The sequence below is a fragment of the Notolabrus celidotus genome, chromosome 9 (assembly GCF_009762535.1).
Source record: "Notolabrus celidotus isolate fNotCel1 chromosome 9, fNotCel1.pri, whole genome shotgun sequence".
NCBI lineage: Eukaryota > Metazoa > Chordata > Actinopteri > Labriformes > Labridae > Notolabrus > Notolabrus celidotus.
In genome coordinates, this window is record NC_048280.1 from 34,438,074 (window position 1) to 34,457,185 (window position 19,112).

Sequence of the window (19,112 nt, forward strand, 5' to 3'; positions counted from 1 at the left end):
CTCTCTCTTCTCTCATCTTTTCTCTGCTCTCCTCCAGCTGTCTGTCAATTGTTTCTTTTTCCTCTGACTCTGACTTTATCTTTCTCTCCAAAGATTGAAGTTTCTGTTCCCACATCTCTTGTTGACGTTGTTCTTGTTCTTTTCTCTTCTTGTCTTCTTCTTTCCTCCTTTCCTTTTCTTTCCTTTTGTGCTCCTTTTCCTTCTGTATGACTTTGTCTTTCTCTTGTAGTACTTTTTCTCTCTGTTTTCTCTCCTTTTCAATTTCTTCTCTCTGTTGATTCTTAAGCTTCTCTTCTTCTTCCTGTCTTCTCTGATCCTCTTCCTTTCTTTTCTTTTCATACTTCTCTCTTTCCTGTTCAAACTCTTCTTGAAGTTTTCTGACTCTTGTTTCTTCCTTATGTCGTCTCTGTTCCTCTTCTTTATTTCGTTTTTCCCACCACTCTTTTTGTTGTTTATTCTGACTCTCTCTTTCTTCTCTCATCTTTTCTCTGCTCTCCTCCAGCTGTCTGTTAATGGTTTCTTTTTCCTTTGACTCTAACTTTATCTTTCTCTCCAAAGATTGAAGTTTCTGTCCCCACTCCTGTTGTTGAACTTCTTCCTGTTGTTTTCTCTTCCTGTCTTCTTCTTCTCTCATTTGCTTTTCTTTCCTTCTGTCCTCTTGTTCCTTCTGTATGATTTCCTCCTTTTCTTTAAGTTCTTTTTCTCTCTTTTCTCTCTTTTTTTTCATCTTTTCTTCTTTTTTTTTCATGCTTTCCTTCATTTCTTTCATTTCTTCTTCGTGTTTTCTTTGAAGTTCCTCCCTCTCTCTCTTCATCTCCTCTTCTTTCTCCTTTAAGAGTCTGTCCATTTCTTTCTTTATGGAAGTTTCCGCTTCTTGCAGCATCTCGTTGGTGTAGCAGCTGCCTCCATTTGTCTTCACCATTGTGTCGATCTTTGCCATCAGCTCACTGACCTGAGTTCTGTTTTGTTCATCATTGTTATCAAACACGTGGTATCTTCCTCCACAGTCAGAGATCAGTTTCTTGAAGGAATCATCACATTCTTGTTTTATGTATTCTTCAATGGAGAGCTTTTGAAGTGAATCTCCTCCAGTTAAAAGGATGAAGGTGAACTTCTCAGCATCCTTCCCAAAGCCTTCTTTGATCAGTTTTAATGTCTCCTTCTCCTCTTGTGTTAATCTACCAATTCTTAGCACCAACAGGAAGACATGTGGACCTGGAGCCAGAAGACTGATGCTATTTATCATCTCTTCATGAACCTGATCATGAGACAGAGTCGTGTCAAACAGACCAGGAGTGTCAACCACAGTGACAGGACGACCGTTCACCTCACCGTGTGCTTTCTGACAGTCTTTGGTGACTGATATTTGACTTGGTTTGGCTTTAAACACCTTTCTTCCTAGAATGGTGTTTCCTGAAGAACTCTTCCCAGAGCCGGTCTTCCCGATCAGCACAATCCTGAGACCCTCTGAGCTCTGCTTCACATCATCACCTGTGAAACAAGAAGGGCTTGAGTTACTTTAAATGGAGGCAGATCAGTTAAATCTGAAACGCAATTTAAACAGGCTGGTTGTCATACAAAAAGAATCTGATCTCATATTTACAAAGTAAAAGTTTGTCACTCACGAGTAACCGGCTCTTCAAGCTTAGCTTGTAGTATGCTGATCTTTTCCATCAGGAAATGTGCATACGTTTCTGTTGTGTAGCTACTTGATTTGTCTTTATCTTTTTGCATGTTGTCCACCGTGTCCAACAGCTCTGGGATCTGCTGCTTGTCCTTGATGTTGCATACAAAAGATCTTCCTCCACAGCTTTGAATGAGCCCCTGGATTCCCTTAGTTTTCTGTAGAAAGTTAACAACAGCTGGAGCTGTAGGATCTGACTCTGCAGTGAACAGAATCATGGTGAAGTCATTGACTCGAGAGCTGAAAGTGTCCTGGATCATCTTAAACTCTCTCTTGTCTTCATCAGTGAGAGGACCCACAGGTAGGACCACGATGAAGGCATGGACCCCTTCAGGATCACAGAGGGAGACACACCTGAATGATTCCTTCATCACTGTCTCCGGAGGTTTTCCACACAGAGCAGGGAGCTCCACCAGGGAAACCCGACGTCCACACACCTCTCCCTGAAGTTTAACACACCCTGATGAGCTGGAGGCTGAATGAAGACCTGTCTGACCTAAAATGGCCTTTGCTGCTGAAGTCTTCCGAGCTCCTCTCCTCCCACACAGGACCAGGTTTAAAACTGGTTTCATGTGTTCAGACTTTGATGCAAAAGACTCTTCACTGAGGGTGAGGAAGTTTCCTTTGTTCTCACACACAAGGCTCTCAATATGTGTCATGAAGACATTAAGTGAGTGGATGTCGTTTTCAGCAAGGCTGTAGCGTCTGTCTCCACAGTCTTTAAGTAGACGTCTAAAAGAGTCTGATTGACCGACCTCATGTGTGCTGATGATCACTGAGTGTTTAAAGGCATCTTGATCAAACAGCCTGAGGATGAACTTCAGTCTTTGTCTCTTCTCTTCAGTGAAATCAGAAGGTTTCACTAACAGCAGCAGAACATTTGGTCCTGGAGGACAAAGACTCACAGCCTTCCCCATCTCTCCTCTGAGCTTCTCCACAGGCAGACTGAAAACATCTGGAGTTTTTACTACTTTTAGAGGCTTTCCTCTCCACTCTCCAGTCTCCACCTTTTGTTTGGCTGCAAAAGGGTTTTTAATATAGTTTGGCCAGTGTTGCTCTTTTGCAGTGATGAAATCCCCCAACTTTGACATTCTGTCATCATTTTTCCCCAGAAGCAAAATTCTGACTGTAACATAAAAGAGAAAAAGATGTTACAGACAAACACGTCATGAAATGTGAATGTTATAATATATTAGAAGTTGAAATCACCACAGCTGGATATCAGGCTGAAATAGTTATCACATTTAGAGAGGGGACATTATTCTATCCAGAAATAGTTACAAAAAACATGTTTCTAAAATATTCATTATTTCATTCAGGCACTAATACACTACTCTATACAGGGTGCAGAACGCAGTGTGATATGAAATCTTCTTTAAACAAAGCCTTGTTTAAAATCATTGTTTCAGCCTTAAACCACAGTAACACCTTCATCTGTCTGAATAAAGGGGAGTTGGATGGAGGTCCCTCTATTTGAGGGACATTTATTTCAAAACATTTATTTAAACCTAATCTGTAAACCAGGGCAACCTAAGGGAATTTACAGTGTTATTTTTGGAAATTAATCTATTAATTTTACCATCTAAGAAACTTTAGTTCACTACATTTATTTCTAATTTGACAACTACACACAGCACAGCCCTGAAACTTTCTCAATGATTCACATTATTTCAGCAGTACAAGCAGACGTTAGGTCTGATACTTTACCTTCATGAAAAATATACACAGACAGTAGGTGTGATTTTGTAGAAAAATTGAAGTAATTTTAAATATCTGATTTGATTCAGTTTATGATAAATACCTACAGACTATTTAATTTCTATCAAAGCAAAACTATCCAGAAGCAGATTTTGAGGGATAAAAAGACCAAGCTTAAAAATGTAACCCAGTGGCCGTAGACGTGACTGTTCTTTTTAAAGTATAAATTTTACCTGAAAGAAACAGGGAAAATGTGAGGAGGGAGACTGGAGGGCGGTCTGTTCATATTCATCGCTAATTTAATACAGAGGCTTTGTGGTGTGATGCATACAGTCTGTGTCACTGTAACTGCACAGCATTATGACGTGGCCTTATCAATGTACTATTTAAGCTGAAGATCTAAATTGCCCACAGAGAACAATGTAACGTAGTATAAGAGAATGTGAAAATCTCAATATTACCTGGTCCGGACCAGGTTAGCTTTGTTTATCAAGTTAGAATAGTGGTCTAGCCAGTTAACAGAGAGCGAGCTCCTTGACCCTTATACAATTCAGACTTAAGAAATAACAGACCAGATTTTTCCCTTTATTCTTCCTTTGAGGTACAGCCCTCGGTTGTCCATTCAGAATGTTTTTGGGTGTTTTTATGGCATTCAGGCTGCTACTCTGCCCTTTCAGTGCTATGGGCATCCTGCAACTTGGTGGATAACACTGCAGTGACTCTGCCTTCCATGATGCCATGTGCACACACTATATTTCGATAATCTTTTGTTGTCTGTTTGGCCTGCTGACAACTAGTGGTACTGTAGGTTGACTTCTTTGAGCTGCAGGAAATTGGGGTTGATGGTTTACAACACACATTGACATGCTCTTTTCAGAAACTTGTTTCAATGAGTATGATAAAAAAAAATGGACTGACATTATGAATATTCACAAATTCACAAGGAGCTAGGCGGATCTGCTTGTGGTCACCTGAGCGAGGGAGTATGATGTTGAGAGACCCGAAACACTAGATGACCTCAGGCACATCACCGATGATGTGAGGATGTATGTTTGATGCTGTTTACAACTCTGCCCCATTTTTTTTTGTAATTTTCCATGAAAACAAAAAATTAAAGGTGACATATCACGCTTTTTTCATCAATATATATTGGTCTAAGAGGTCCCCAAAACATGTCTTTAAAGTTTATGCTCAAAAAAACACTTTGAAATCAGATTTTGGTCTGCCTGAAAAGTCCTCTTCTGCATTCCTCATCAGAACACTCTGTTTTCCCCCTGACCACGCCCCCTCAGGAAGTGTATGTGCCTCGGCTCTCCAGCACGTTGATCTAATGTTTACCTATGATGTTTACATGTTGGCTGAATATACACGGCCGCTCAGAGATCGCGTTACTTCAACCCTCTGAATCTGATGCTGATGGAGAGGCGCCTGTAGCAGGACCTTTCTGAACGATTGGTCACAGATTTAGTGTTTCTTGTTGTTTTATTTATCAGTATGTCGACGTGTGTCTTGGTACACAGCTACGAACATGTAGCTATGTGGCTATGCTAACTAGCGCTAGCACTTATCCATGATAAATAAAAATCATCCACTAGATCTTCAATCTGCAGACGTGGGGAGTAAAACCGACCTCTGCCAGAAAGGGAGCAGGACCTTTTATGAAGGATTGGTCACAGATTTAGTGTTTCTTGTTGTTTTATTTGTCAGTATGTCGACGTGTGTCTTGGTACACAGCTACAGCTACAGCTACAGCTACAGCTACAGCTACAGCTACAGCTACAGCTACAGCTACAGCTACAGCTACAGCTACAGCTACAGCTACGAACATATAGCTATGTGGCTATGCTAATTAGCGCTAGCACTTAACCATGACATATAAAAATCATCCACTAGATCTTCAAATCTGCAGACGTGGGGAGTAAAACCGACCTTTGTGTTTATTAAGACAGCCTACAACTAGCATGCCTCCCTCCTAAGCTCCTTGTTAGCACACATTTGTGCAGGTAATGAAAAACGGGGGAGGGATTCAGTATTATTTTATACAGTCTATGGGCTGAACAAGCTCCAAGCTCTGACTCCGTGACAGACCGGATATTGTTGTGACGTAACAAAAACACGGAAGTCTGAAACGGCTCGTTTCACACACATTTACAGAAAGGTGGAGAAATCAGAACAGGGGCAGAATGGATTTTTTTCATTCTCGGGGGGTTTGTAGACATGCCAGGGAAACATATTTCAGGTAAAGAACCATTAAAAAGTCCATTTTGCATGATATGTCACCTTTAAAGCTGGGGTTGGCAGTCTCGGAAAACTAGCATGAATTTGAATGTAGCATGTCCTCATGACTCTATCTAAACCCTCCCCTCCTCCCTCAGAGCTCCATGCACGAGCGCCGCTGACTTGCGACCATATGATGGTGACTGATTCAAAACCGGTCCTCACCAAAACATTCTCATAGTGAAAGTTAAAAACACAAACAAACATGGCTGCTGTTAGTACTCACAACTATCATTCTAGCATTATCCAGTTGTACTGGTGACACGATATCAGGAGAAAAGTTATAACACATATATAATACTGTAACAGCGCTACTGTTTGTTAAACGTGTTCAGTGTAGATGTTCTTAATTCCTACAGTGTTGACAGTCAGTGAAGGCATCAGGAGAGGTGTAGAGTGTGTGAGCGGGAGAGAGGAGAGACAAGAGGAGAAGTTCTTCATTCATTCAAACATTGATTGTTGTTTTGTTGGTTGACGTGGTTACGGCCGACAGTGACCGGTTATTAAAGATCAACGTGTTCACGAATCGGCTCGTCATCCCTACAGCGTCCGGACGGACGTTACAATACATCTACATTTCTGTAGGACTTACTGAATGTCATTCATTCTTCTGCTTGTCAGAGCCCTGTAGTGAGAGCTTTTTAGACTCCGATCCGGACTACAGTCCTGAGCAAAGCACCTCATCAGGTCAGAGGGGACAGGCCCGAGGTTGAGCGAGAGGGGCAGTCAGTAGAGTCAGGGGAAGCAGAGGCAGGAGACGGGGACTCGGAGTACACGCCGGGGAAATGTACGCGCAGGAGGCGGGCAGAACGGCAGGACAGGATTTGAATGGTTTAAAATTTTGGCACCCAAAAAACGGTGATTGGTTGGTGTTTTCCCAGGTTTACTCCGGCTGTAGATAGCAGCTTTTCTTCACTCTTTTTTAAGAACACATTATGTATTGATTACCATCAGACCATAAAGATCATTTTAACCTGTATAACAAAAAGTGGATCTAAATCTGATTACCAACCCCAGCTTTAAGTTGACCAAATTCCAAGTTTGAATAGCAGACATTGCTGATTATACTTTATCTTTTTAATTCATAGTGCTCTTATTTTTATTATTTAAAATAGCCAGCTCTAAAATCTGGCACCTTTACCTTTTGATATTGCACATTTCCTGTTTTATACACGTGTTGTTTAATTGTTACTCCCTGCATATTTTATAATTGTATATCGGCTACAGTGTGCTGTACCTTGGCTCAACTGTATATGAGTCCTCCAGCAGTGTGTTTACTGAAGATGTTAGTTAAAAAATTATGATATTTATAAACATGACCTTACGGAGCGTATGACCTTCCCATTTCTTCTTTTCATTTTCCTGTAACTTTATCACAACCCATAAACATTTACTACTTTAATGCATGACATAAAGTTTATTTGTTCTCTCACTCTCATGAGTCACTTTTGTTTTTGTGTTGTATTTTCCTTGTTGTTCTCTTTCTTAGGTTTGGGTCTTTTCGTACCTTTTTCCCTCCATTCTGTTTATGCGGTGATGTTTCACCTGTAGTATTTAGTCTCTGGCTGTTTTCGAAACGGCCTGCTACATATTACCTACAAATGTCGGCACTGCCTACTACATACTGTGTTTGGATTTAGTATGTACTGTATCATAAAGACAGACACATATTAAGAAGTTCATTATTTATGTGTTGGCATCACAAACATCATTCACTTATTCAATTCAAAGCTTCACACACCAAAGGGATGGTGTCATTATAATCACTGCGCTTATTTTACATTTATTGTCCACTTGGTGGCGCTGTAGAGCAAATGGAGCACCATGAAGCTTCAGCCCATGAGTGAACCAATTGGATGGAAAGCCTCGATGCTTCAAGAAGCTTCATCTCACCATCACTAAAGATAACAAACTCTACAATCTTTACTATGACCACCGAAATTTAAACTTCAGAATTTATAGCTTAAAATTATGTCAAACTAAGATACAAAAAAATAAATAAATCTAAACTCAAAATGTATAATTGCACTGTGCAGAAGCCAAGTTGACTCATCCATCATAGACCTGAACAGCTCATCAGTGTAATGGTTCAGAGGTCATGGTTGATATATGAGCCTATGTACTGGTTCTCTGGCTAGTTTCTCTGAAAGTGGCTGATCCGACAGGATCCCCTGTGGGTAAAACATTTTCTACTTAATAGCACCTCATAAAACCACAAACTATTCTTGTAAACCTTTTCTGGAACTCTGCTTTTTATTTCATGTTTTAGATTTTTTTTTTATATACATGATTTCCTTTTAACAAATTTTGCTCTAGCACTGTTATAGAGCTTAAAACAAAGTGTTTTATCATCAAAGATAATATTGTGCATTTGAAGAAATAACTCAATACACATGAATAATGACTGGTGTGACCTGATTTTAACGACAATATCTCTCAGCTGTTATCTGAGCGTTTTAATCCTCCTGACGCTGCTTTTATTCAGACAGCATCACAGGTAGAATTTTATATCCTTGATTTTTTGATTGTTTTAGCCTTTTATCTGTTTGCTGGTTTTATTCTTCTTACAATGTTTTATGAACTGTTATCTGTTGGTGGTTCTTGGCATTTTCATCTTATTTCATTCAGTTTTATCTTTGGTGGTCTTAACCCTTTAATCTTTATTATTTATTTCTAATTCCTCTCATTTTGCAGCTGTTCTGCTCTTACCCCCCTGCTGTTTACATTCTTAAGTCATTGTATTCATCACATTTCTCTATTTTTTCGTTTTCTTTTATTATCTTTCTCATTTGTAAAGTCCTTTGTACTGCTGTTTTGAAAAGTCTTATATAAATAAGGTCTATTATTGCCATGATGCCTGTCAACCTTCACCACATAAGCCTATTTTCTTAAAACAAAATTAAGGACTGTCAATATTAACGTTTGTGCATTCATGATAATTTACTTACTTTCCTCAGAGGGCATGATGTCAACATTAGCAGGCGGCCCTATAATAAAAAAGACAGTTTCAGTTTTGGCTTCATGTTTCTTATGTAATATTTCACAGTTAGTGTAAATCAAGTTTTCATATTCTTATTAAAAATAATATTGCTCTTACCAGTAGCAACTCCACCAATGCTGCCAGGTCTTGTTTCCCTTTGATGTGTGATTTCTCTTTTAGCAGGGGGATCCATGAACACAACACAGTTGACATGCTCTCCATCGTGCCCCTTCACAATTTGACCCAGACGTATCAACAGCTCTGGAAGTTCAAGGTTCATCCGCTCCACATATCTGTTTCCACACTCTGTGATCATGTCTTTGAGGGGAGAATACTGAGTATGTTTGGAGCCCTGCTCTCTGGGTGGTGATATCAGTATCAATGAATGATCAAATGATCGATCACTGAAGCGTTTAAGGACATTGCAGAGTCTGTTTTTGAGTACCACCTCAAAGTCTTTAGGCTGTAGAACCAGCAGGAACACATGAGGTCCAGGATCAGAGAGTCTCACACAGTCTGTTACATGTTTTGTCACTCTGTCTTCAGAGATGTGGGGACTCAGCAGATCTGGAGTGTTGATGAGAACTATGTCTTTCTCCTTTATTTGTCCTCTGACCTTCAAACAGCCGTCTGGTTCTTCCTCAGTGTTGAACACAGTCTCTCTGAGTATAAAGTTTCCCACTGCACTCCTTTCACGCCAGCTGTTCCCCAGCAGAACCACCCTCAGCTCAGACACTGCAAATAGAACAGTTGTGCAAACAGATCATTATAAAATGTAGTGCCATGTCACTTTTAGCTTAGATGCACTAACAGGTTGAGACCCTATGCTCATTTATCTGGCCTGGTTTTGTTCCTTCCCAATACTGCAGACATATAGTACATTATCAGGTGACTCAACAAGGGTTGACGTTGGTATGAGAAAACTTTAAGACTTCTTTATAAACACAACGGGAAAACATATTTCAATAATGTCCTTCACTCATAAGTTTCTGTAAAATAATGTGACTATGAATGTTAAATTATTTTCTTATCACCATTAGTTTTAAAATCAGGGTTAGAAGTAGGGGTTTATGATCTGCTGTAGCTGCAGTGGCACCTCACACACCTCACTTCAGTTTACAGTCGTTGGTTCAACAGTTTTTAATTTCATTGTAAGATTTTAAAGAGTGTTCTGTACCACTGTACCACTGCAGTGGTGACGGCGCAGCTTAAAGGCACAGCGCATAAATTAGCCGCTGGTTGCGTCTACACCTGCTTCCTCTGTACCATAAGCTCTGTTGTTTTCCAAAACTTCCTTCATAGCAAAACACAAACATAGGAATTTACTTTGTTTGAGTTAGTCCTTCATACAATCTCCTGTTGCCCTTACTGCTAACCCAGTGATCTTAAAGAAAATATAAATATGTTAAAGACAAATGTTTAAAAATCAAGACAAAGAATGCTGTCACTGACAGAGATCAGGCATTTACAAGTGCAAATACACTGTTGGTTGGCCGTTTCAGTTGATTTGTTGACAACATTTGGAATCATCTACCAGTCAGGGTCCGGGAGGCAGACACCCTCTCCACTTTTAAGAGTAGGCTTCAAACTTTCTTTTTTGATAAAGCTTATAGTTAGAGCTGGATCAGGCTTGGACCAGCTTTTGTTATGCTGCTATAGGCCTAGACTGCCGGGAGAACTGGCGCACTGACTCACTGGGATCCTAGCTCACCCCCTTCCCCCCAAACCCCTCATCTCTTACTTTAACTCTGCCTGTCCCATTAAAGTTACTAACCATACACCTTTCTGGAGTCCCTGAGCTCCCTTGTCTCGTAGGTTCCTCTGAGCTGCCGTAGACGTACTCCTGCTGCGGACGATCTGGACTCCAGCTGATACGGACGTGCTGGACTCCAGCGGCAACAGCTTCTACTGCTCGTCTCATCACTATCACCTCTCTCTCTTACTCCCCTCTATCCCTCTTTCCAGACCCAACTCGGTCGAGGCATGATGGCTGTCTAACATGAGTCTGGTCCTGCTCGAGGTTTCTGCCTGTTAAAGGAAGTTTTTCCTTGCCACTGTAACTAGCTAAATACTGTGAGGTGCAATGCTCATGGTGGATTAAGGTGGGGTCAGACTGAGTCTTATCCTGTCTTGGTGTTGGGTCTCTGTTCATAATTTGACAGAGTGGTCTAGACCTGCTCTGTTTGTAAAAGTGTCTTGAGATAACGTTTGTTGTGATTTGGCGCTATACAAATAAAAGGTTGGTTTATTGATTGAACATCAAAAAGGTTCTTAAAAAATAAAGGTTCTTGTCTGTCTGATTAACAGATAAACGCAGAGCAAGCGAGATCCTGGTGTTGGTCGTCAGTCAACTTTAACAAACACAACGCAGATTCCCACCGGTTACATGTTCATATCCTGTCTAACTGCTTTCATGTTTGGTAAGATGTGTTAACATGGTTTAATTGAGATGTTTATCTCTGGATTTTGTTCTGGATTATACAGTATGTTGCTCTTTCTGAGTATTATTTGTGAAAGAAACTGGAGGATTTTTCTTTGTCTGTTCCTATTTGCATACATGACAAGTGTGTTCTGCTGTTAATTTTGTATACTGTATGCTGATATGTGTATTAACATGAGTGATACTGTCCTTTACCCTGCGTGTAACTGCTGACTTTTCATTGAGTCTATGTATAGCAATGTGTTAAGTGCAGGTTGGTTGCTTCTTTGGCTGTGTACTGCTGGGGACAGCCTTATTATCACCAGGGGGGAATATGTAACGGTCAGAATATAATTGTTGTAATGTACTGTAATTGGACTTTGCAGTAAATTAAACAATTATTCATAAAGTACTGTTAGAGATCAGTGAGATGTTTTTGTAAAAAGTGTTTCATTTTATCTATAGTAGTTCGTCAGATAACTGATTAAAGTTGTTAGATGTTGATGATAATTATGGCAAATAAAACTTCCCAATAGCTCACAAAATGTGATCTACTGTTCAATATGTGGTTCTAAATATATTATAGATACAGAGGAATTACTTCATCCATCAAGTCTTAAACAAACACATCTGTTGATATGGTCTGGATTACAATACAGACATTAATTATTAACAGTTTTTTATATTCTTGTCTTGGACACACGTGCGCTGATTGATTAACAACTTCTTATCTGCATTCGAAACCCTTGAAGAACTGTCAAAGACGGGTAAAAGAAAGCTTTCAGAACATATGTCTGACTTCATGAGTTAAAAATATGCATTTTCTGGAAAAAATGTACATATGTTTAATATTTTTTTCTGGATATTTTTCCCTTGAAATATTTGAACTTAGTGCACATACCTTTATACAAATGTGAACTCTGGAGCCGTGGCCGGGCCATTGTGTTTTTTACGAGGTAAAAAAAAGAAATGAAGTAGAATTTCCTTCCAGTTTTTAAGTAGTAGTGGCAGTTTCAATCTGTGCCCAGCCCATCTGATCACCAGACCTGAAGCAAAGATAACATCAATTCAGATGGCGAAGGCCACTCAAATGTGTATTTTTAAATAAGAGAACTGACTGAGTGACCACAGGTACAGAAACAATACAGTGTAAGATAATACAATTTAAAAATATATATACAAAAGCTTATCTACAATAGTCAAAGAAGCAGAACTTATTTTCTTCCTTAAAATGAATACCTTGATTAAACAGATCTTATAGCTGACCCTCTGATTACACAATAGCACCAAAAAGAAAAGCTAACCCTCAAACTCAAGAACTTCAAGTACTTTCTCAATAAATCAATAGATATATTGCCTTGATAACCCAGGAACAATTGACAGGCTTTTTAACTGTATTTTAGGTATTCATGTGTCATGGGTGGCAGAGAACTTTTCACTGCTCAGCCAGGACACAACTCAGGTTTTAATCATTGGTACAGGACCGCGGAGAGGGAAACTGCACACAAAACTTCATGCACTGGCTTTAAACCCATGTCAACAGGTGAAGAATCTTGGCGTGATGTTTGATTCACTCCTAAGTTTTGAGCCACATAGTGGACTTTAAATGGTACCTAAAGTTAGAACAAAGACTCACGGTGAGTCAGCTTTTTATCATCACAGCCCACGCCTTTTCTTTTCTTATTTTTAAATTTATTCTATTTTATTACTAACATTGTTTTTACCACAGCACTTTGTGTTACAATTTTTTTGTATGAAAAGTCATTTACAAATAAATTCTGATTGATTGAAAGACGCAGACAAACTGCCTAAGAGGAAGAAATGTCATCTGTGATTTTTTTGTTATTGGCAGAAGCCCCTGACAGAAGTCCCTGACAATAATTGTGTCAGAAAATGTAAATATAATCCATGCGTAATCCATGCGTCTGCACTTGTGCATATTTTATTATCATAAAAAAGGCTTGTTTTTGCTGGTGTGTGTGTGTGTCTTCTATAACATGTTGCTTATAAAAAGGTGTTTAGTTTAGCAAGTATGCTGGTGTGTTTAAGCCAACGAGGGTACTACCTTTGTCCCATTTTGATCCAGGAAAAACCCTGGTATCATGTTACTTATATTCATGTTGTTATGGTGGTGATATAAAGTTAAAATGTGATCAATGTCCCTTTTATTCTGAACTTCAGACTCTGCTTGTGGAAGCAGTCTTCTCTTTTTTATTATTCTCTCTCTCTCTCTCTCTCTCTCTCTCTCTCTCTCACTATCTCTCTATATCTCTCTCTCTATATCTCTCTCTCTATATATATATATATATATATCTCTCTATCTCTATATCTCTCTCTATGCAATCAATTGCCTGGGTAGGTGTTACTGCTGTTTAACAATACATTATCTACAGATATTCAGTTCTAACTAATCAGCAGATTTCACTCATCAGAATAACACAAGGACCAGAAACTGTTTATATTAACTCAGTAGTCCAAGATCATTGTCAGTCTCATGATAACTTAAATCTGCTTGTCTGTTTTTTATTTTAATTAATATTTCCATCGTGTCCACTCACCAGAAAAGATCCTCTTTGCTGCAGGTTGGTCTCAGAAGTGACAGGCTCACCTCAGACAACCTTTCCTTTTAGCAGAATGAGCAGGGCACATGATAGTAGGAACTTCTTCCCCAGTAAATACATCTTCTGGGAATGGGGGTTGGCTGGAGTTCTAAAGCAGAAGCGTAGCTGTGGGTGGGACCACTATCTGTTCCATCTCAAGGACTAATTCATAAAGCACTTTGATTTTAATATTCACACGCAAAAACTGCAACAAAGTCCTGCAGCTCTGTGCAGTTTGCTCCAGTCTCCAGTCTCCAGTCTGTAACCAGCCTACTGCATGGAGTGATGCAGCAAAAAGCAGCTTGTTTGATAAAAAATAAATAAATGCTGTACACGCAAGTTGAGGCACAGACAGCCCCTTTAACCTTTGATTGTTAGAATAGTAGCTTTATATACAGATAAAGTAATTTTAGGTTATCCAATCAAAAAGATAAGATAAGATACTCCTTTATTCATCCCACAACGGGGAAATTCATGGAGTTACAGCAGCAAACATGAAGGTGTACAGTACAAGAATATATATATTTTTAAAAAATGTTGTTTTGCCAAGTTCACAGAGGTGAAATAAAGTTAATGTTACAAATAACTCCTTATTCTTGAACTAAATCTTTATCCTCTTACCTGTTTTATGGACCAAAAAGAAAAAAGAATCAACCCAGTCCCTGTTACGGGTGTGAGGGTGAACCCAAAAGCAGCACACTGGAGACGGGAGGAAACAGCAGGTAACAGTCTTTACTAACCAGGTCACACAATGTCTGTTGAGAAGCTGGTTTCGCTGTGTGGAGGATCAGAGTGGAAACAGAAGAGGAGCAGGCAAATCTCTTGGTCGGGGACAGAAGGCTGAGGTAGTTACCAGGACAGAAACGAGGAAGGAAGGTCGGGGACAGGCAGGGTCGAAACCGGGAGATCAGTCCGAGGAAAAGTGCTGGAGAGTCTTGCATTTGCAGAGAGAACAATCTGGCACTGAGTGAGCTGAAACCGGGACTTAAATACTGGCAGCAGGTAATGAGAAACAGGTGATTTGTGTTGGCTTAATGAGGAGAGTGTGGTTCAGGTAAACGAAGGGGAGTGGAAATGTAGTGGGCTGAGAGGCTGAGCAGGTGTGGCAGGTGATAACTGTGACAGTCCCAGTCTTCAGAGTTTAGAAACTATAGCTTTTTTAAAAATGGACAAAATCTCCTAACAATTAATTACAAAGTATTATGTTCAGCTCAACCTAGCTATTTTGATACACAAAGACTGTTAATCTGTCTCTAACCTCATAATAAGGAGTTTGGGTCTTACTTAACAGCTTACCTGACAAGGAGAACTCACTGTACTTACCCATCAGGAACATTTGTTGTACTCACCTGGTAGTAGTCTGGAATCTCTGCCTGTGATAACATGAGAAAACCATAGAGGGTCTAACCATCAGGGAATGCCAAGTCTTCAGGACCGACCCCATGATTTACCTGCATGTGGTTGGTCTATGAGATGAGTTGTCTTGTCTGCAGTTTTCAGGACTAAGACTGAACTTTCAGTCTCAGCTGTGGGACTGCAGGTGTTTCTGAGGTGTAAGTCAGGCGTGAAGGATTCCTTTAGGTTTGAAGGTTAGCTGCATTAAACCATCATTCCGGACGTCCTAGTTGAGAAACTCTCTCACCTTGGCCTCTCCACCCCCATCTGCACCTGGATCAAGGACTTCCTGACAAACCGCCCTCAGTCTGTCAGACTTGTCCCTCACCTCTCGCCCACCATCAAACTCAGCATTGGTTCCCCACAAGGTTGTGTGCTGAGTCCGCTTCTCTACACTCTGTACATGCACAACTATACCGACCCATCTCTCGAACACCATCATCAAGTTTGCAGATGATACCACCATGATTGGGCTCTCAGAGTACAGAGGTGAGGTCAAGAGACTGTCTGCGTGGTGTTCAGTAAACAACCTCAAACTGAACACCACAAAAACCAAAGAACTGATCCTGGACTTCAGGAGAAACAGAGCAGACCTGCCCCCCCTCTACATAAACGGGGACCAAGTTGATAGGGTCCACTCCATCTGGTTCCTGGGCGTGCAGATTTCAGATGACCTCTCCTGGTCTGTGAAGACCACGGCGGTGGTGAAGAAGGCAGCAGCGACTCCACTTCCTGAGCGTGCTTAGGAAAAACAACCTGGAGAGGAGGCTGCTAGTGGCCTTCTATCGAGCTACCGTGGAGAGCATTCTGGCGTACTGCATCACAGTGTGGTATGATGGCTGCACTGCAGCAGACAGGAAAGCTCTTCAGAGGGTGATCAACACAGCCAAGAGGATCACCGGCTGCTCTCTGCTCTGCCTGGAGGACATTGCGAGCTCTCGCTATCACTGCAGAGCCACCAATATCATCAAGGACTCATTCCACCGCGGTCACCACCTGTTCAACCTGCTAACCTCTGGCCGGTGCTACAGGTCACACAGAGCACGGACAAACAGACTCAGAGACAGTTTCTTCCCGAGAGCCATCACAACACTGAAAGCTGGGGTTGGTAGTCAGATTTAGATCCACTTTTTGTTATACTGGTTAAAATGATCTTTATGTCCCGATGGTAATCAATACATAATGTGTTCTTAGAAAAGAGTGAAAAAATCTGCTATCTACAGCCGGAGTAAACCTGGGAAAACACCAACCAATCACCGTTTTTGGGGTCCAAAATTTTAAACCAATCATATCCCTTCCTGCTGTTCTGCCTGCCTCCTGTGCCTACATTTCCCCAGTGTGCACTCTCCCACCCCTGCCTCTGCTTCCCCTGACTCTACTGACTGCCCCTCTCGCTTGACCTCGGGCCTGTCCCCTCTGACCCGATGAGGTGCTTTGCTCACCACGATGACATTTAGTAAGTCCTACAGAAAATGTAGATGTACTGTAGCGTCCATCCGGACGCTGTAGTGATGACGAGCCGATTGGTGAACACGTTGATCTTTAATAACCGGTCACTGTCGGTTTTGATCACGCCAACCAACAAAACAACAATCAATGTTTGAATGAATGAAGAACTTCTCCTCTTGTCTCTCCTCTCTCCCGCTCACACACTCTACACCTCTCCTGATGCCTTCACTGACTGTCAATACTGTAGGAATTAAGATTATCTACACTAGGGGTGTCCCGATCCGATATTGATATCGGATATCAGCAAAAAAATGAGTATCGGATTATATCGGCCTGCATCTAAAATCTCTGATATAATCACTCCCATACAAGCAGTCCATTCCAGACTCCACTCCAGCACTTCTATCCAGCAGCGCCCGGATCCAGCATGCAGAACCCACGTGATCACATATTCATTATCGATAAAACTATACATAATATAATAATGAATGGGTCACTTTTTCTCATACCTACTGTTGCTGACTATTGTTCTCTGTTTGAGTAATATCACTTGATCAAGCCTTTTCTAACATTCCATACTACAGAACAAGTAATAAAAGTATGTATGATTTGTGATGTTGTATCGGATCGATATCGGTATCGGCCAATACTCAAGGCTGCAATATCGGTATCGTATCTGAAGTGAAAAGGTTGTATCGGGACACCTCTAATCTACACTGAACAGGTTTAACAAACAGTAGAGCTGTTACAGTATTATATATGTGTTATAACTTTTCTCCTGATATCATGTCACCAGTACAACTGGATAATGCTAGCATGACAGTTGTGAGTACTAACAGCAGCCATGTTTGTTTGTGTTTTTAACTTTCACTATGAGAATGTTTTGGTGAGGACCGGTTTTGAATCAGTCACCATCATATGGTCATGAATCAGCTGCGCTTGGTCATGTGAGCGGGGGCGTCGTTTTGGAGGAGCTCCAAGGGGAGGGGGGGAGGGGTTAGACAGAGTCATGAGGAAATGCTACATTCAAATTCATGCTAGTTTTCCGAGAATACCAACCCTAGCTTTAACACCCACAAACAGCTGACATAAACAGTCCACTCATGTGCAACATTTATTTTTATAACTGCAATAATACTCATGTCAAGTGCACTAACAGGAACTGTGAAAACTTTTCATTAAACCATCATTCCGGACGTCCTAGTTGAGAAACTCTCTCACCTTGGCCTCTCCACCCCCATCTGCACCTGGATCAAGGACTTCCTGACAAACCGCCCTCAGTCTGTCAGACTTGTCCCTCACCTCTCGCCCACCATCAAACTCAGCATTGGTTCCCCACAAGGTTGTGTGCTGAGTCCGCTTCTCTACACTCTGTACATGCACAACTATACCGACCCATCTCTCGAACACCATCATCAAGTTTGCAGATGATACCACCATGATTGGGCTCTCAGAGTACAGAGGTGAGGTCAAGAGACTGTCTGCGTGGTGTTCAGTAAACAACCTCAAACTGAACACCACAAAAACCAAAGAACTGATCCTGGACTTCAGGAGAAACAGAGCAGACCTGGCCCCCCTCTACATAAACGGGGACCAAGTTGATAGGGTCCACTCCATCAGGTTCCTGGGCGTGCAGATCTCAGATGACCTCTCCTGGTCTGTGAACACCACGGCGGTGGTGAAGAAGGCTCAGCAACGACTCCACTTCCTGAGAGTGTTTAGGAAAAACAACTTGGAGAGGAAGCTGCTCGTGGCCTTCTATCGAGCTACCGTGGAGAGCATTCTGGTGTACTGCATCATGGTGTGGTATGCAGGCTGCACTGCAGCAGACAGGAAAGCTCTGCAGAGGGTGATCAACACAGCCAAGAGGATCACCGGCTGCTCTCTGCTCTGCCTGGAGGACATTGCGAGCTCTCGCTATCACTGCAGAGCCACCAATATCATCAAGGACTCATTCCACCGCGGTCACCACCTGTTCAACCTGCTAACCTCTGGCCGGTGCTACAGGTCACACAGAGCACGGACAAACAGACTCAGAGACAGTTTCTTCCCGAGAGCCATCACAACACTGAAAGCTGGGGTTGGTAGTCAGATTTAGATCCACTTTTTGTTATACTGGTTAAAATGATCTTTATGTCCTGATGGTAAACAATACATAATGTGTTCTTAGAAAAGAGTGAAAAAAATCTGCTATCTACAGCCGGAGTAAACCTGGGAAAACACCAACCAATCACCGTTTTTGGGGTCCAAAATTTTAAACCAATCATATCCCTTCCTGCTGTTCTGCCTGCCTCCTGTGCGTACATTTCCCCAGTGTGCACTCTCCCACCCCTGCCTCTGCTTCCCCTGACTCTACTGACTGCCCCTCTCGCTCAACCTCGGGCCTGTCCCCTCTGACCCGATGAGGTGCTTTGCTCACCACGATGACATTCAGTAAGTCCTACAGAAATGTAGATGTATTGTAGCGTCCATCCGGACGCTGTAGGGATGACGAGCCGATTCGTGAACACGTTGATCTTTAATAACCGGTCACTGTCGGCCGTGATCACGCCAACCAACAAAACAACAATCAATGTTTGAATGAATGAAGAACTTCTCCTCTTGTCTCTC

General features: G+C 41.4%; 1 protein-coding gene across 1 annotated transcript; it reads right to left on the reverse strand.

The window, feature by feature from the left end:
• Positions 1-75: 75 nt before the first annotated feature.
• Positions 76-13,723, reverse strand: LOC117818635 (GTPase IMAP family member 8-like). Its single transcript, XM_034691587.1, has 7 exons — positions 13,617-13,723; positions 11,960-12,104; positions 8,757-9,374; positions 8,608-8,646; positions 1,626-2,810; positions 342-1,491; positions 76-103 (listed from the first exon to the last, which is right to left on the reverse strand). The coding sequence occupies exons 2-7, from the start codon at positions 11,997-11,999 to the stop codon at positions 76-78; spliced, it is 3,060 nt and encodes a 1,019-aa protein (XP_034547478.1). The 5' UTR covers positions 12,000-12,104; positions 13,617-13,723.
• Positions 13,724-19,112: the final 5,389 nt, after the last annotated feature.